Source organism: Caloenas nicobarica, chromosome 17 (assembly GCF_036013445.1).
Source record: "Caloenas nicobarica isolate bCalNic1 chromosome 17, bCalNic1.hap1, whole genome shotgun sequence".
NCBI lineage: Eukaryota > Metazoa > Chordata > Aves > Columbiformes > Columbidae > Caloenas > Caloenas nicobarica.
In genome coordinates this window covers 4,974,715-4,993,237 of record NC_088261.1, presented here as the reverse complement: position 1 = coordinate 4,993,237, position 18,523 = coordinate 4,974,715, and the positions used below count along the sequence as shown (strand labels likewise).

The window sequence follows — 18,523 nt, the reverse complement described above, 5'->3', positions numbered from 1 at the left end:
CGCGGGGGGGGGCTGCCGGTGCCGGGAGGTGGGGGTGTCGGTAGCATCCTCCCTCCCCCCTGCCACCCCCTCCCTCCTACGCGTGTGGACCCCCCCTACCTGGGCTGCAGCGGGAAGGGGGGGGCGTCCGCCGTGGGGAGTTCGGTGTCTGCGGGGGGGGAAAGAGAGAGCGGGTCAGGCGGGCACCGGGACAACCCCAACCACCCCCCACCCCGCCCCGCCACGCCGCCTCTCACCCCCCCGGCGGGGAGCGCTCAGCACCACGGACAGCTCCCGCGCCCCCCCGGCGCTGCGGCGGGGCCGGTGCCGGGGCCGGTGCCGGTGCCGGCGGTGGGTCATGCTTCAGTAGCCATGACTGTAGACTGTTACTGTCCTGTCCCTACGCAGCAGTAAGCAGTCTAGAGCCAAGGTGCCGACGCGCTGACTCGGGCTCTCCTCGACGGGGTCTCCGCGCTCTTCCGACGCCCCGGGAGCAGCACCGGGGTGAAGGCGACCGACCCCCCCCGGACTGCGGGGCTGGCAACACCCGGGGTGCGGGAGAACCCGAGGGTGGTGGTGAGAGGGTGCTGGGCACGGAGACACGGCGGCTTGGGGCTGGGAGGGGGGCTCCCGTCGGGGATGGATCCGGAAAGGTTCGGAGTGGGGGACGGCGGGCGCCGGTGTCACCCGCAGAGAGGGGGGGGACGGACACACGGATGCGGTTCCTCACCTCTCCCCGCCCCCCCGCAACCCCCGCAAGGTGCGTGGTGCGGGCCCCGCCGTGCGCCCCCCCGGGGCGGCTCCGCGCACAACGCCCGCCCCCGCGCACCGCCCCCGCCGGCGTCGCGCCCCGGCCCCACCGCCCCCACCGCCCCCTCGCCGCCCGGCCCCACACGTGGGGCTGCACCAGGTGGTACCGCACGGCCCCGACCCGCCGCGGAGCCCCCCCACCGCCCCGGTCCCCCGGTCCGTGTCCATATCTCCCGCCCCCGGTGCGGACAGGTGCAGCGCCCGGTGCCGCGGGGCTCCGCTGCCCCCTCCCGCCCCCGCACCGGGCTCCGTCGCTGCTTACCTGGGGGCCACCCCTGCCGGTGCCTTACCTCCTGCGGGCCCCGGTGCATCCCTGCCCGGGTCCGGGGCCCCGCGGCTCCCGGCGGGGAACGGCGCCGGTGTCGGTGCTGCGCTGTCCGCAGCGCGCGGGGCTTTTATAGGATCGGGCTCGTAGTAACGGGGATCTCGGCTCATTCATAGAAAAGCATCAACCTACACAATGACGTGAGCGCTACGTCAGCGAGGAAATTTAGGGAACGGGAAGACGCTACTATTTATATCAGCGCGGGGGGAGGACAGCGGCCCGGAGTCGGGCAGGGGGTCCGGGCTGCACCGGGACCCCGGACTCCCACCCGAGCTCCCCTGGCGCCCCTGCACCCCCCCGAGCCCCGGCTCCTAGAGGTGCGCGGAGGAGCAGCACCTGGGGCCCCACGTCCCTCCTTCACTTGTCCCCAGACCCGGGGGCTCTGCGCCCATCCAGGTAGGAGCACCCACCCACCACCCCCTTTCCCAGCCCCTGGGTGTCTGCCCAGGATACCCACAGGGACCCAGGGCACCCATCACCCCCTGATCACCCCACTGGGCCCAGTTCATGGTTTTACTGTGGGGCTGATGGTGTGGGGATGCCTGGGACTCTCAATTATGGGAAGGAGTTGCAAAGGGCCCCAGGGGTGCCCACACGTGGGTACCAGCCCGGAGGTGCCACCTGCACCTCCGCCCATGGTGAAGTCCTGGGCAGCAACTCCCGCCTGCCCCCAGTAAGGACCCTCATCCATCCGATGCCGTGAGCACCCATGGGCACCAGCCCAGCACCCTGCAGGAGGATGGGACAGCACAGAGTGGTGTGTGGGATGAATTTAGAGTACAGGGAGGGGGGAAACACCACATTGCATCATCGTTCTGCCCTGACTCCTGCAGCCTTACAGCGGGAGCTGGCCCACACTCCCACCAGCACTGTGTCCCCCAAAAGCCATCAGTGCCCCATAGACATTTGTGACTTTGGAGCTGAATTATTTTGGCCCCCTCCAAAACACAAGTGCCAGTTCCCTGCAAGACTGGCCTAGATCTTAATCTGGGGAGAGGGGGGACCTTAGGGGTGTCCTCTCCCCTCCAACCCTTATGCATCCATCCATTCCCCCCCCCCTGCACCCCATTCCTGCTGGAGCCTTCTGACCTCACTCTGCTCTGGCGAAGCATCATACCGGTCGCCACAGCAACAGCGGCGTTGTCATTGACAGCAGCATCCGCGCCCGCCAGCATCCGCCGCTGCGCAAGGCCGCACGCTGCTATGGGGGCCCAGGCCACAAGTCCCCCCGCTTTGCGCCTCATTCCTCACTTACACCCCCAAAATCCTGCAGACAATTTCAAGGAATGACCCTCCCACCCCCCAAAAAATAAACACCACCAATATGTCCCCCATCCTCCATCAACTGCCTAGTTTAGGGTGCTGCCATCCTCCCAAAACCCAACCCACCCCGCGGATATGGCGGGGGGGGGGACGTCCCCTCTCTTTTTTTCCCGTTCGGGGCTCTCCGGTTCAGGTGTGTGTGTGTTGGGGCGGGGGGGGGGGAATCGCTGCCGCAGCGCTCCCCGCCGCAACCGTGACTCAGCCCCGGGATTAGTCAGCAACCGGGGCCGGCCCACCCGCAACCGGCTGCGCAGCTTCGCCACCGCCCCCTCCGGGGCCGCTCCGCCCCCCTACTCCCGCCCCGGTCCCCCCGACGCGCACCGGAGGTGCGCGTCGGGGGGACCGGGGCGGGAGTAGGGGAGGCGAGCGGCCCCCGAGTGGGGTATATTGGGGAGGGGGTCGCATCCCGGAGCGTGGCCCTTTGCTGCCATCTCGTGGGCGGCTGCAGCCGTCGCGGGGGGGGCTGTTGTGGGTGGAGAAGGGGGTGGTCACCCGTGGGGCTTGGCGGATGAGGAGGTGTTGCCACATGAGGAAATTGGGGAGTGGGGGGAGTCCCATCGTGCTCACGAAGCGTCAACTGAAAGCGAAGTGGTCCCATCGCCCCAGTAGGTATCAATCAGAAAGGGGCTTCTGTTCCCTCGCCTTCCCTCCCTTGTTTGAGCATCACCCCACAAGAAAGGGGTCCCATCGCCCCACCAAACATCACCTGAAAGGGATGGGGACCTGTCACATCACCAAGCCTCACCCCACAGGGATGGGGTCTTCACCTGCCTGAGTGTCACCCTACTCCTGTCCCCATTGCTCCACCAAGACTCACCCCACAAGAAAGGGGTCCCACTGTCCCATGAAAAATTGCCTCACAGGGATGTGTGTCTTCGTTTGACTGATAATTGCCCCACAAGGAAGGGGTCCCACTGCCCTGTGAAGCATTGCCTGAAAAGGAAGGGGTCCCATCACCCCACCAAGTGTCACCCCACAAGGAAGTGGTCCCATTGCTCCACAAAATGTCACTTTGCAGGGATGGGTGCCCTTGTTTGATTTGAGCATCACCTCACAAGGAAAGGGCCCTACTGCCCCAGGAAGCATCACATCACAGAGAAGGGGTCTCGTTACCTCTCTCCCCAAGTATCACCCCACTGGAAGTGTTCCTCACGCAACCTGAGCATTGTCCCACAAGGAAGGGGTCCCACTGCCCCATGAAACTCCACCTTGCAGGGATGGGTGCCCTGGTCTGGCTGAGCCTCATCCCACAAGGTGCCCTTGGGGCAAACGAGGTGTATGGTGTCCTGGGCAGCTTAGGAGAAACATTGCCAGCAGGTGGAGAGAGGGGACCCTGCTCTGCTCTGCTCTGGGGAGGCCACTCTTGGAGTGCTGGGTCCAGTGCTGGGTCTCCCAGTACAAGAGAGACGTGGAATATACTGGAGAGTCCAGTGAAGACCCCTGAGAAGATTAAAAGATTGGAGCATCTTTCTTATGAGGAGACGCTGACAGAGCTGAGACTGCCTTCCCCAGGGGATTTATCAACGCAAGTACGTACATGGAGGGAGGGTGCAGAGGACAGAACCAGGCTCGGCTTGGTGTCCAGGGGCACCTGGCACTGACTAAACCACAGAGCTTCTCTCCAACCATCGGGAAACACTTTTCCAGTGTGAGGGAAGATACGGCACAGGCTGCCCAGGGAGGTGATGGAGTCTTCATCCTTGGACATACCCAAAAGCCACCTGGGCACAGTCCTGGGAAACCAGCTCTGGGTGGCCCTGCTTTGAGCAGAGGGTTGGCTGGTGGCCTCCTGAGGACCCTCCCAACCTAAATCACTGTGTGATTCTGTCCCTCACACACCTGAAAATCCCCTGACAAGAAAGGATCCCATTGCCCCATGAAATATCACCTTGCAGGGATGGGTGCCCCATTTGACCAAACATCACCCTGCAAGAAAGGCTCCCCCCAGCCTCCAGCATGACCCCACAAAGAAGGGGTCCCATTGCTGCATCAAACACCACTCCACAGAGAAGAGCCCCCTACCCACCATCATCTTCACCATCAGCCCACAACGAAGGGGTCCCCTTGCCCCCCCAGACAGCACAGCAGCCGTGGGCTGTGCTGGAGGGAGCAGCCACCCCAGTCTGGCCACTCCGGGGGCTGTGGTGTGTCCAGGGGGGCTCTGCCCTTCCCACCACCTCACAGTGGTCTTCTCATGTTGAGGGGCACTGTGCACCCCAGGAGCAACCAGCAGGATCCTGTGGCTGCCCCCAGCCGCTATTTACAGCAGGCAGGGCTCAGCACAGGCATCCCTACCGCCCTGCCTGGCTCCGGGAGCAGGGCAGGAGGTGGGCAGCACTGATCTGCACCCAGCCCAGTGCAGCTCAGCACTGTCATGAGTTTCACAGCCTCAGCCCAGCACAGGCAGGCGGGATGTGCATCCCCCTGCAAGCGTAGGGGCCGTGGCGGTGGGGCACAGGAGGCTGCCGTACCCCGGCACCACAGGGAAAATGAAGTGTGAGCTGCCAGCGGGGGCTGCAGGCTCCTGGCGGTGCCGGATGCGGCCCGGCTGGCCAACGCGCCGTAATCGAAGACATGTGTGTGGGCTTTGGGGAGAGGCTGCGCTGGGAAACAGGGCCCTGTGGAGACCGGGGGGCTGTATCCTGTCCAAAAGCCCAGGTCCCACATGAAGCCAGGCATGCGAACGCGAGCCAAACCACAGCTGGATTTGAACCGAATCTCCCAGCATCTGGGCTAATTTGCTGCAACTTTGATTGATCGTGGGGAGGGGGCACAGGCGGGAGACACTCCAGCTCAGACCTCCCAACAGAGCCAATGACTTAACCAGAGCTGGTTCCAATCTGCTCAGCACATTGAGGAGAAAATGCCCTTTTCCCTGCGCACTCCCCTTTGCCGGCGCTGGCTCTGCCTGCCGCCCCACAGCCTGGCTGTCCCCGTCCCTTGGGGCTGAGCATGTGCCACAGGTCCCCGGGGAGCCGCGGGCAGGTTTTGGGCTCGCTAAGAGCAGGATGCAAATGCAGAAGCCACATCAGCCCTTCTGGGGCTCACCTTAGGGTCCCTCCAGAAGGCAGAGCAGGGCAGGAGGGGGGATATCAGTGAATCCAACCCCCCTCTACCTGTCCCAGCACCCTGCGGGCACCAACTCATCCCTCTGAGAGGCTGAGAATGGGAGAGGAGCTGCCAAAGAGGGTGGAAAAGGTGAAGGTTTTTCCATTCCTCTCCCTCGGTCGCTGCCCCGAGGGCTCCGCGTCACTCAGCAGGTAGCTGGGGCAGCCCGGGGTCCCGGCTGGCCCCAGGGGAGGCAGCTGTCTGGGAGCCGCTTGTTGCCGTGATTTATACAGCACAGCCCCATAAATTACCGGGACGGAGCCCGCGGGAGCCATCGCTCACAGCGACGTCCAGAGCTCGCTGCCAGAACCTGAAACACTTCCAGCCGTTAATTGAAGAGGGAGAAAAAAAAAAAAAAAAAAAATTTTGGGGGGGGTGGAAATTAGTGCGTGGGGAGTTGGGATTAAACCACAGCTCTGTAACGAGGAGTCGCCTGTGTCCGGCTCTCAGGATCCTGATGCTCCCTGTGGGCACGAGCCCAGGACGGGGAGTGGGGAAGGGGATTTCTGAGCCGGTGCCTGGGATGTGCCCACTGCAGGGTCCCTATGGGCAGTGTCACCCTGTCCTGGTCCCCATGGGGGTGTCCCCACAGTGAGCTGGGGCACCCTGGATGCAAAGGGAATCTGAGGAGGAGTTCCAGTTGAGTGATGCTGAGCTGGGAGGGTCATGACAGCCAGCAACACGCACCACCCCTGCCAGCACCCAAATTCAGGGCTGGCCAAACCGTGTCTGGGGGCTGGGGACAGTGGTTGGGACAGCACTGTGGGAGTCCCACAGTGGTGACAAATGCTGCGAGACCCCCACAGCACTGTCCCAGCCACCGGCCCCGGCCCCCGGCCCCCACACTGGCTCCCACTCATCAAGGGACCAGGGTTATGGGGTGAAACCCCAAAAGCAGACGGGTGGCCCCAGCTGGGAGGGATGGCCAACACTCGGGGTGCCCTGCTCAGGTTGAGGGTGCCATCCAGACCCTGCCCAGGATTAGCGGCTGGCCTGGAGGTGCCCATCGCGACGCTTTGCTGTACAAGGAGGTTGTGCAAGAGGCCGTGAGAAAAGAGAAGTGAAAGTGCGAAGCGAGAGGCGGCTCCCTCCGCGCCAAGGGGGGGTCCCCAGGCTGCACCCCTGGCCCTGCAGCCTCTTTGGGGGCAGCTGGAGGCCTGAAGCGAGGGGAAAACGTGGCGCTGCCTCCCCCCCGCCTCCTCCTCCTCCCAAACCACCGCAAGCCCCTGGCCCACCCCGAGCCGCCGCTGCCGCACATCTGGGCGCCAGCGCTGTGCGTCCCCCCCCTCGCCTTTCTGCCCTCCCCCATCGGCAACAAATTAGGGCAGGCTGCCTCCCCCCCGCCCCCCCCCAAAAACCAAGCTTCCCCACATCACCTGCACCCATTTGGGTCTCCCCCTACGCACTGACAGCACCCACTCCACCGCCCCCACCCACTGGGTGTTGCTTCCCCCCGCTTCCTTGTATCAGCACCCATTCCTCGGGTGGGACAGCAAACACAGCAGGACACCCCCCTCCCCAAGTTTTATCCTTCCCCATCGCCCGCCCCGTCGGGTCCTACCGCGCACCTGCGCAGGGAGGAGCCGCCTCCGGTAATCGGGGGGGGCGTGGAGCGCACCGGAGCCGCTAGATGGCGCCCAGCGAACGGTACCGACGGGGGGGGACATCAGCTTCTGCCCGGAGCCACCGAGGGGGGCCGGGAGCCCCCCCTGGGGCTCCCGGCCCCCCTCGGTAGCTCCGGGCAAAGGTTGATGTCCCAAGGATGGAGACCCCCGAGGGGACGGCGGGGTCGGGGCGGGAGGAGACCAGGAGGGGGGAAACCGAGTTCGGAGAAGGAGGAGGAGACCGGGATGGGGAGGGAGGGAGGGAGGGGAGAGAAGAGGGGCGGGGGGGGCCCGGCTTGTCGGTGCCCCGCCCGGGGATGGGAGGAGGAAAACCTCCCGCCGTCCCTTTAACAGCCAGCGGCGCTGCTCGGAGTTCAGGCCGGGGTCAGGGGGAGTTCGCAGCCCGGGTTTCACCTCCGAGCTGGCGGCGTCGGGAACCCCGAGGAACCGCTGCTGCTTCTTCCATCACCTTCTCCTCTTCCTCCTCCTCTTCTTCCTCCTCCCGTTCCGTAGGACCGGCCGGGAGCGCGGGGTATGGAGGAGCAGCAGCAGCAAAGGAGGAGGAGGGTGGAGGGGAACAGCAACCGGCGGCGGCCCCCCCGGGGCTGAGCCATGAGAGTTCACCGAGACCTCGGCTGGTTGGCGGAGGCCACCGGGCGCCCAGGTAAAGGGGAGAGGGGGACCCCCCCAAAAAATTTAAAATAGGGAAAAGAAAACCAAACCCCCAAAAAAGCAGCTCCGCGAGCGCTTGGCTTTACCCACCTGGGCGGGGGGGACCGGCACCGGAGCGGAGGCGGGGAGGGGAGGTCCCGCTCTCCCCCAGCCCCCGGGCTGTCCCCCCGCTTACCTCGCAGAGGGGGGGAGAGGAAACGGGGGCGGGGGGCACCCGGGGGGGCACGGGCGGCCGCCTCCCGGGACCGGGGCGCATAAGAGCCGGGGCAGCGGCACTGCGCAGGTAACGGCGGGCGGCGCCCCGGGGGGGCGGGCGGACGAGCGGGGGGTACCGGCCCGGTTTCCAGCCCCCCTCTTTTCCTCCGGCAGGTGGGCGCGGGGGTGCCGGGGCGCTGGCGGGGCCGGGGCGCGGCGCTGGCGGCGGCGGCGGGTGATGTCACTTTCTCCAAAAGCCTCCGGGGGTTTTCACCCCCCTCCCGCCCCCCCGGCCCGCCGAGAAGCGAGCCCCCATATAAGTGGTGGCACCGGCCAGGCGGCCGCGCAGAGCGGCCGGGACGCGGCAGCGTACGGGGCTGGGGGCTGAGCCCCGAGCCCCCCACCACGCATGGGCTGAGCTCCCCGACGTGAGGGTCGAGCCCCCCACGCGTGGGCCGAGCGGCCGGGGCCGTTTGCGGCGCTGACGGGGCGGTGTGTTGCAGGGCGGCGGGCGAGGAGCGGGATGCTGGACGCCATGGAGGTGCCGAGCCACTCGCGGCAGCTGCTGCTGCAGCTGAACACGCAGCGCACCAAGGGCTTCCTGTGCGACGTGATCATCGTGGTGCAGAACGCGCTCTTCCGCGCGCACAAGAACATCCTGGCGGCCAGCAGCGCCTACCTCAAGTCGCTGGTGGTGCATGACAACCTGCTCAACCTGGACCACGAGATGGTGAGCCCCAGCATCTTTCGGCTCATTCTCGATTTCATCTACACCGGCCGCCTGGCCGAGTGTGAGCCAGGCGGCGAGCAGAGCCTGGGCGCTGTGCTGGCCGCCGCCAGCTACCTCCAGATCCCCGGCTTGGTGGCCCTTTGCAAGAAGAAGCTGAAACGTAGCGGCAAGTACTGCCACCTGCGCGGGGGCTACGCGCCCTACAAGCTGGGACGGGGACTGCGTGCCACCACGCCGGTCATCCAGGCCTGCTACTCGGGGACGCCGCGGCCCGTGGACCTGCCGCCCGTGGAGCCAGCGGCGCCGCTCAACACGCAATGCGGGGAGCTGTACGCCTCGGCCGCGCAGGGAGCCCCGCTGCACCCCCACGGGCTGTGCCCCCCCGAGCGCCACTGCTCACCGCCCTGCGGCCTCGACCTCTCCAAGAAGAGCCCCACCGGCCCCTCCGCCCAGCTCCTGCCCACCGACCGCCTGCTGCCCGGCGAGCCCCGCGAGCCCTCGCTGCCCCCGCGGCACGACAGCCCCCCGGTCAGCGCCGGCCTCCTGGCCAGCCACGCCGCTGCCTACAAGGACTCCCCGCCAGGCGGCGAGCCGGGGGGGCACCCCCATGCCCCGGACCCCTTCCGCAGCACGCCGCCCTGCGCTGAGCCCCCGCTGCCCCGTGCTGACGGACGCGAGCTGATGTACCGCTGGATGAAGCATGAGCCCCTGGGCCCCTACCTGGACGAGGGGGAGGCGGAGAAGGAGCTGGAGCGGGAGGAAAAGGCCGAGTCGCCGCCCGCGGCGCCGCAGCCCCGCTACCCCAGCGTGGAGAGCAACGACCTGGAGCCTGATAACAGCACGAGCGAGGAGACGGGCAGCAGCGAGGGCCCCTCGCCCGGCGACGCGTTGGACCGCTACTGCAATCACCTGGGCTACGAGCCGGAGAGCCTGGGCGACAACCTGTACGTCTGCATCCCCTGCGGCAAGGGCTTCCCCAGCTCCGAGCAGCTCAACGCCCACGTGGAGGCCCACAACGAAGAGGAGCTCTATCACAAGGCTGCGGCCGAGCAGGCTGTGCCCTTCCTGGACAAGGGTGGCCCGGGGCTGGGTGACATCCTGCGGCCCTACCGCTGCTCCTCCTGCGACAAGTCCTACAAGGACCCAGCCACGCTGCGGCAGCACGAGAAGACGCACTGGTTGACCCGCCCCTACCCCTGCACCATCTGCGGCAAGAAGTTCACGCAACGTGGCACCATGACCCGCCACATGCGCAGCCACCTCGGCCTCAAGCCCTTCGCCTGTGATGCCTGCGGGATGCGTTTCACCCGCCAGTACCGCCTGACCGAGCACATGCGCATCCACTCGGGCGAGAAGCCCTACGAGTGCCAGGTGTGCGGCGGGAAGTTCGCTCAGCAGCGCAACCTCATCAGCCACATGAAGATGCACGCGGCCGGCCCCGATGGCAAAGCCAAGCTGGACTTCCCCGACAGCGTCTATGCCATGGCCCGCCTCACCGCTGACCAGCTGGGGCTCAAGCAGGAGAAGGCGGCCGAGCTGCTCTCCCACACCTCACATTTCCTCAGCGACCCCAAGGCCATGGAGAGCCTCTACCCGCTGGCCAAGTTCACGGCCGAGCACCTGGGGCTGAGCCAGGACAAGGCGGCCGAGGTGCTGGTGCAGGCTCCGCACCTCCATGCTGAGGCCGCCCGGACCATAGAGCGATACTCGCCCCCCTAGCACCGGCCCGGACGGGGGGTGTGGGGGCCACTGGACTCCCTTCGCTGCCCCGTGTGGAGCTGGAGGGGACGAGAGGCAGTGGGTGCTCGCCCCCCAGCGCTGCCGATGGCCCTGGAGAACTCGCTCGTAGCGGAAGGTCCCATGAGAGCTGCCCCGGGACGGCTGGATGACACATCCCGTGACGAGCACCCCGGCCTGTCCAGGAGAAGCCGATAATTCAGGGACTGACCTCGCGGCGTGGCCCCCCCTCACCGCGGGGGGCTGCTGGGCCCCCGGCACCGGGCTGGGAGCAAAGCACAAGCTGTGAGGCCGGGCTGCGCCCCGAGGCTTTGGAGGACATGAGCCCGCTCCTTACCTCAGGGCTGACCCCGGGCGGGGGGACGCCCTCTGCACCGCCAGCATCGCCACGGCCCCACGGTGGGACCCGCCGGTGCTCGGCTCTGCCGCGACGGGACCGGACTGTGCTGCCCCGACCGCCGCGGGCCTGTGAGTACATTCGTCCGTTGCGGCCAGAGCGATGGCTCCGAGCTGCTGTCCCGAGCGGGAGCGGCGAGCACGGCCATGCCGGGGCTGGGGCGGGTGGGTGCTCTGGCCGAACCCCCTCCGGGGCCATGCCGGGAGCTCAGGACAGACTGACAGAGGGGGCCGGGAGGGTCTGAGCAGTGGGCGCAGGGCAAGGGGACGGCGTTTGGGTCCCGGCTGGGGAATCACCATGCTCCTCGCCCCGGAGCAAGCACTGACCCCCCGGGCTGAACCCTGCGGCTCGGCCACCGGCACCCCACATTTTTGGGAGCTGGGGCAGGGCCTGTCACAGACTGAGCCCCTGGGCCCTGCTCCAGCAAGCGCTTTGCCATCAGGGATGCCCGGGGGAGCCCTGGGGGGACCCCAAGGACCCGGTGGCTTCACCCTCAGGCAGCCACTCGCCTTAATTTTTTTTTTTTTTTTTTTTTTTTTTGCCAAAGATGCCCGTCCCCAGCGTGGCCAGGTCGGGCCGGGGCGTTCATGACAAAGACAAAGCGGTCAGGTTTGTCAGCTACAGGGGGTGGGCAGGGGCTGCGGGAAGCGGGGTCAGAGCCGAGGGGGACACGGGGCTGTCCCAGGCTGGGCTGTGGTGACCCAGGGCCAAACCCCACTCTGGGGCACTCCCTGCCACCACTGTCCCCCCATCTCCTGCTTTCTGTTCGGTGTGGGTGAACCTCCCCCGGCCTGGACCCCCCCCAGCCCGTGCCCTGACCCCTCCACCTGGGGCTAATGTGAAGCTTCTCCCCTCCCGCGCCCCCTCCTCTCCTTTGCACATGAGGCCCCGGGGTGGCCACCAGCAGTGACTGTCCCCGGCCTCGCAGCCACCGTGCCTTAGCCTGAGCTGGGGGAATCCCCCTTGCCCCCCCGGGCACCCCAGGGCTGGCAGGGTCCCTCTGGAGCTGCCGTGGGGCAAGTGGCGGTGGCAGCACCCAAAGCACAACTGGCAGTGCCCAGCAGGGCCACCGGCCCCCCCTGTATCACGTCCGATTTGTACACGGGCTCCTCGCCCTTTATTTTTTTTCTATAGTCGAAACCGAACGAGCAATAAAGTGACATTAACACATGTGGCTTCATGTCCTTCTCTGGGTGGGTCAGGGCGGTCAGAGGGGAGCTGGGGGGCTTTGCTGTGCAGCTGGTTTGCCTGGAGCCCCCCCAGCTCGGGGGGGAAGCAGCAGCTGCAGGTGGGACGGAGCCCCCGCCGTCCTTGCAAACACAAACGCGTCCCGTTGCTGTCCCTCCCCTTGCCCCCCACACCCCAACCTCGACGGCAACACCCGCCGACAGCAAAGGAAACAACACCCTGCACAGACAAGTGTTTAATACTAAAAATTATTAAAACCATCTTAACAAAATAGCCCGAACGCGGCTGTTTCCCCCAGACACAGGCACCCTGCGGGGGCACGGGGCAGCAGCCTGGCACAGACAGCCCCAGGCTCAGGAACTCAAACCCGCGAGCCCCCTGCTCCGCTCACCCTTGTGCCAGCCGGTCTGGTGGCAGCAAGACCTGTCCCATGGCACGGTGTCCCGCAGAGCTGGTGGGACCCCAGGGAGGGCCTTGCAAAGCAAGGGCAGCTCCGTTCAAAACCAAAAACATTTAAACGCACCCGGCATGGAGGAGAAGGCGAAGTCTGTGGGCACCGAACCGGGGCATGGGTGCTGTGTGTGCCGTGGTGACGGCTCCCTGCACCCTGCAGCAGGCGTGTGCACCCCAAGGTCTCTGTCCAACAGGCTCTGCCCTGCAGCACGGACTCTTCTGCAAGCTGCTGAGGTTGGGGTGTTCATCTGGCACAGGTTCACGAGCACAAACCTGCTCGTCTTCGCCGCTGTGTTGTGCAGCCCCCGCGGACGCTGCCAAGTCTCCGAGCCCGGCAGTGGCCCTCGCTGTGAGGCCGGGCAGCTGGCGCAGGGGTAACGCTGGGCTTCCTGATGCACACACTGGGTCCCAGCCGCCCACGCAGGAAAGGAAAACGCTGGGCTCCGTCCCACCGCTTCTTCCGCCACCTTTGACGCTTCCCTCCCACGGCCGCGGCACCCCAGCGGGGACCGGGGACGGCATCGGGGTCACTCCCACCCTATGCTCATGGGACTGGGACTTGACAGAGCTCCAGGGGCTCCAGTTTGGGGGTTAATGCTCCCTCTTAAGCTTCTGTATCTGGTGCACTAACCGGGCTGGGGAAAGGGGGAACTTGGCGGTGGGACAACATGGTGTGGAAGGGGCTCAGCAACGCCCTGATCCTGCACCAGCTCCGGGTGCCAAGGCAGCGGGGTCTCTTCACAGCTCCCTCCACGGGGAAGGGGCAACTCGAGAGGGGACCCTCCCAGCTGGGCAAGCAGCAGGGACTGCCTGGGCTCTCTCCAGCCCTGCTCGGCCCTGCAGCCATGGGCAGAAGCTGAATCTCACACGCAACAGGAGCCCGTGGCAATGTGAGGACACACGGGACCTGTGGGACAGCCTATCGTGGGGTCCCTGGGGATTCAGAGGATTTTGTTAGCTGGGCGCTGTGTCTTAGGTTGAAAATGCACCTAAAGGTAGTGGGGTGGGACTCGGGGGTTTGCGGGAGGAGGGAAGGGGCAGGTAATGGCTGGGGTGGGCAGGGGAGCAGAACAGAAAGCAGCTGTGGGGGGAACTGGGGGTGTTCAAAGCCTCCCCTCAGCAAAGCAGGCAGGGCACACACCTGAAAACTAACCTCTACTGAAATCTGAAGTGAAACTCAACAAGCAAACCCTGCACCAGAGAGAGGACAAGCACCTCTGCAAGCAGCACCCCCTGTGTGGGGGGGCACGGGGTGGGGAAGGGAACAGGCTGGGGCAGGAGAGAACCTGTCCCTGAAGTCCACGGCCTCTCCGAGGGGCACGACAGACTAAGCAATCCCAAAGTCTGCGCTGGCGTGTCGCTGTCTCTGCCCTACGCAGCTACAAACCCAAAGAGCCACCAACTCGTGACTCGAGCTCTCTGCAACCCAAGCAAACCAAGCAAAAGGCTGGTGATCCAGCACAGGCTCACCCCAAAGCTTCCCTCGCCAGCGGGGCTCGCCTGCTCCGCTCCGGCGCTGCCCGAAAGCTGGTGGGACCCTCAACGGCCCAACCTCCGCGTGAACCATCCACAGCAATGACCTTCCCAGCTGGTCTGCCCTCAGGGTGGGGGGCCCTTTGCAGCACGGCCATTCTGGGGTGAGTTGAAGACGTGGCATTTATTGTTCATGGTGGGCTGGACGGTGGTGGCGGCACATGGCGAGGGCTGCCGCTGGAGCCGGTCTCCCACCGTAAGAAGCTGCGTGACTTGCTCAGGGGCCGTCAGCCCCGCTCGGCCCCCTCAGCCCTCCTGGGCCCACTTGAGGAAGGTGGGGATGTCCCGCACCGGCACGTTGCGGGTCAACGCTTTGACTCGTAGGTTCCGGTCATCTGTCAGCAAAACCACTTCCCTGAGCAAGTGGATGGGATCGTCTGCAATGAGAGGGAGAGTGGCGTGAAGCTCAGACCTCCCCGCTCTGCCCCAGCCCTTGCATCCATCCCACGCCGTGCTGTCCCCACTCTGCACCCCGGGCATGGCAGGGCCACCCAGCAGCGCTCTGCGCTCCCTGCCAAGGCTTCCCGGCACGGCTCGGAGACAACACTTCATCTCGAAGGCTGCGTTGTCCCCACCGTGCACTGGCCGGGGGATGATTTGTGATCTCTGCCTGCAGCCTCGGTGAGCAGCGCCGTGGCCCCGCGCTGCCCGCAGGGGCTGGGGTGCCGTGCCGCGGGCAGGGAAGAGGAGGTTCCTCTGCCTGACCCAGGCCAGGAAGACAGTCCACGACCCTGGCTCCAGCAGGAAGCTGGTGCTATTATTCTGGTGATCTCATTATAAGATCTTAAAACCAACCCTTATTTTTTAAGAAGCTTTTTTTGGAGTCCGCCACTGACAATCGAGGCGTTTTCTGGCTGGCGCTCAGACAGCCAGAGAGAGTTGAAGCCTGAGAAAGAACCGAAGGGATCTTGCCCCCAGATGGATAAGCTGCCCCGCACGCAACGCGCCGGGCTGGGATGTGGGAGCCACGCTTACGTGTGTGCGAAGCAGGGGAAGCATATGGGGTATGTGTAAGCAGCTGGGTCCTGTGACCAGAGTACTGTTCCTATGAGCACAGGAAACACAGTGCCTCCAAGCCAGGACGGGAATGGAAAAAACAGAGTTTATGGGAGCCCAACATGGGCCCAGATTGGCTGCGCGGGGAGTGGCAGGACAAGGGGAAGGGAAGGGTGGCCAGGAACGTGGGCTACAGTCACGGTGTTGGGGATGAGGATGGTGGGACGAACACCCCGGCCAGCCCGTGCTGGAAGGAAGAGGAGCAGGGGCTCGGCTGGAGGGCCGAAGGCTGCCGAAAGCAGGATCGGGAGGTTTTGTGCGGACACTTTAAGAAATGTGTAACAATAAACATCCTCTGCTCCGCGCCGGTGACGCGCCTCCTTGTTACAAACCAGAGGCTGTCAGCTTGTCAGGCCCCATTCCCCATAATCCACATGATTTCAAAATTCAGCATCATTTGCACATAAACATTTGGTGACGGTTTCTCTGTGGATCTGACAAGTTAAGCTGCTAAGAATTCGCACTGACAAACGTGGGTTGATTTCTTGGGCAGCTGCTGATGAGATTCCCATCCCCATCGCCCTGGCAACAGCCCGGGGACTGTCTGGTCCCGGCACACGTGGCCGATGCCAACCGAGCCTTGGGAGGGAAAAGGGCCCTGGACAGGAGGGACCAGGGCTCGTGGTTAGGAGGTTCTTTCTGGCCCTTTGTCACCACTGCTGGCACCACAAAAGGGCTCTGTGGACATTCATGGTGGGCCTCTCACAGGCTGGGGGCACCCCCAAAGTGCGGTGAGGTGCACATTTGGCAAAGCGGTGGGAGGGCCACAGCCTGGGGCTGGCTGGAGGTAGGAGGTGGCACTTGGGTGTCGAAAGAGGCAAAATGCATGAGAGATTGGCTCCAGGGGCCATGAAAGAGAAATGAGAAGAGTCTGTGGAATGCAACAGAGAAGGGACAAAGAGGAGGTGAGGACATTCTACCTTTGTTGGAGGGCATGAAATCCTTGGCCTTGTCATTGCAATAGTGGAGGCAGCAGGACAGAATCAGGTCGTCGTTGTTGCCCTGGAAGAAAAGGGCAACATTACCCTTGGCAGGAGAAAACCGGCAACCCTGCCATCCCCCGACTTCTGCACTGCCTCATGACACTGTGCTGCAGCTCAGGTGCCTGCAAAGGTGGGGACAGAGCTCCCCCGTGCCCAGAGCTCGCGGACCCCAGGGTCCCTGGTTTCCCCCAAGGAAGTGGCGACAAAGACCCTCCAGCCCTTGGCATCGCTGCCTCTGTGTCCTGTCCTCTTGGGTTGGGGACGTCCCTTACCTGCTGGCCCGTGGTGTCTTCACTGCGGAAGGAGATGGACTCCAGTTCGTTGCCTCGGCTGGTCAGAGCCCTCAAGCAGTTGTCCCGGCTCTCGAATCGCTCTTCCAGGAACTCGATGGACTTCCTGGCTCTCTCCTGCACTTGGCGGGCATAACCTGCGGCGCGGTGCTCCATCTCTGGGCCCTTGGCCAGGCCATCCAGCTCGTTTATCACTTCAAACAGGAAGAGGAGGTACAGTTACTGTGGGACAAGGTGCTCCCGTGACCTGCTGCTGGAGAATGCAAGTTGGCAAGGCCTCGGGGCCGGGGCACTGGGAGCTGGCTCAGGAAATCTGGGTTCAGCTGCCGCAGTGTCCCTGAGCTCCCGGACTTGGCTGTGGGTCTGGAAAAGCTTTGCTGCCTTCCACCCCCGTGGGTCACCTGGCTCGACCCTGAGAGCGCAGGCACCTCGGCCCTGTGGGTAACGCTCCCTACGGGCACCTCGCTCTGCTCTGCAAGACACTGGGACCACTGCTGTGCTCCCCTCCCCACGCTCCTGCCTCACACCCGACGACACCTCCGTGTGTGCCCGAGGGTGGCAGAAAACCTGAGTCTCCTGCAGCTGCTCCTCTGCCTCTGGGCACAGTGATGGCCAGCAGCACTGTGCCTCCTGCCCCACATCGTGCCTCTCGGCTCCCCATGCTTGTGGTCGGATACAAAAAGCCGCTGCCCTCCTGCCACAGGGTCATGCGTGGGAGCAGGCAGTTCCCACTCTGGCACCGTTTCCCACGCACGTCCTGGCCCCGTTTTCCCACCTGAAGCTGCCATCCCAGGCTCCCGGCAGGGGACATGTGCTCTCCAACACCTCACCCATCTGGGTTCGCACATCTGTCCTGACACATGCTGATGAACATGAGCCTGGGATTAGGCAGATTCCCAGCCTGTTCACCTTACCTAAAGCCCACCAAGCCTCAGAGCTTTCCATACCCTGCCAAGCCACCGCGAACCCGCTCCAGCCCCCCGAGCCCAGCAGAAGCCCGGGGGACCCCAGCAGAGGGACCCAACCTCCAGCTGCTGGAAGAGTTGCTCTGTCGCAGAACGAGCACGCTGGTGCCAGCGAGATTCTGCCCAGGAGGCTGTCGGCGAGGCCAGGGCACAGGAGCGGGCAGCCAGATATACGCACCGGTGTCCTCACCCACGATCGCGCACCGGGCTGCGTGTGCGCAGGGCTGGGCGGGCGAGAGAGCTGGTGTGCACGTGTGTGTGCGAGGGAGCCTCTGTGCGCACAGCGTGTGTTTTAGCCATGGCTTCATTTCTGAAGATTGTTTCCGAGCCTGGAGCCAAGTCCTGAGTTCAAGTGGGAACTATGCATTCCTTGGGGGTTCGGGGAGAGAGCTCGGGGTCTGAGGCCTCTCCCCAGTGCTGTGAATCACTGCCCGGGGAGCCTGCGTGATCGCTCTGTTCCATGGTGAGACTGGCACTCACTGTCTGGGTATTCAAATTAAAGCTGCATGGAGCTGCTTCACTCTTTGCCAGCCGGCAACTCTTCTTGCTACCGACCTGATGCTGCCATTTCCACACAATGCACGGCTGAGCCCGGGGTGGGGGGGAGCTGTGCAAGAACGGAACATCAAACAGGAAAAGCTGGTATTCCCTCCCGAAATCCGCCTTCCTGCTTCCAAGCTAAACAGGCTTCAAAGGGGAGGCTTGTTTGTGCTTCTGCACCAGGCCTGGCTTCTCCACGGCGGGGTCAGCCTCAAGGAGCATGGAGCAGGTTAAAGAGCAAGAGAAACAAACCCAACACGGAGCCGAACGCTTAACCCCTTGCTGCATCCCCGGGAAGAGTGGGGAGGAGTGCCCCGTGCCAGGGGACAGGCATCACACGGATCTCCAGTCCGGTGATGGGGTACGGCATCACAGCTCACCCCAGGGGACAGGTTCCTCCTGACCACGCCTGGGTTTCAGCACTGACGGCTTTGCTAGGGGACATGGGGAAATTTGACCAACACCCGGTGTGGACAAGGGAGTTGCTGGCTTCAGGGTGCTCCAGCAGCAGGGGAGGCTCATGCAGGTAGCAAGAGATGAGATACTCTGTCCACCCTGTGATGGGCTGTGCAGGGAGGCAGCAGGACAGTAGAACTTGCCCTGGGAACCCGTCCTCATCAGGCTGCTCACCCCAC

At 64.7% G+C, this 18,523-nt stretch overlaps 2 protein-coding genes across 4 annotated transcripts in view; one reads left to right on the top strand and one right to left on the bottom strand.

Moving 5' to 3' along the window:
* The first annotated feature begins 7,500 nt into the window (after positions 1-7,500).
* Positions 7,501-12,050, top strand: HIC1 (HIC ZBTB transcriptional repressor 1). 2 transcript variants are annotated; one of them, XR_010607173.1, is made up of 3 exons: positions 7,501-7,813; positions 8,520-10,951; positions 11,428-12,050. XR_010607173.1 is itself a non-coding variant. In XM_065647307.1 (2 exons), the coding sequence occupies exons 1-2, from the start codon at positions 7,762-7,764 to the stop codon at positions 10,463-10,465; spliced, it is 1,998 nt and encodes a 665-aa protein (XP_065503379.1). In that variant the 5' UTR covers positions 7,501-7,761; the 3' UTR covers positions 10,466-12,050. The 2 variants fall into 2 exon arrangements, 1 of the variants encoding a protein (XP_065503379.1); XM_065647307.1 differs by having other exon boundaries at positions 8,520-12,050.
* Positions 12,051-12,330: 280 nt separating this feature from the next.
* SMG6 (SMG6 nonsense mediated mRNA decay factor) overlaps positions 12,331-18,523 on the bottom strand; it is a 108,815-nt gene continuing 102,622 nt past the window's right edge. For both annotated transcript variants that reach the window (XM_065646813.1, XM_065646814.1), the window contains exons 17-19: positions 16,366-16,577; positions 16,031-16,112; positions 12,331-14,431 (exon numbers count right to left, since the gene is read on the bottom strand). In XM_065646813.1, coding sequence (XP_065502885.1) covers positions 14,301-14,431; positions 16,031-16,112; positions 16,366-16,577 — 425 coding nt within the window. In that variant the 3' untranslated portion in view covers positions 12,331-14,300. The remainder of the gene's footprint in view (positions 14,432-16,030; positions 16,113-16,365; positions 16,578-18,523) is intronic.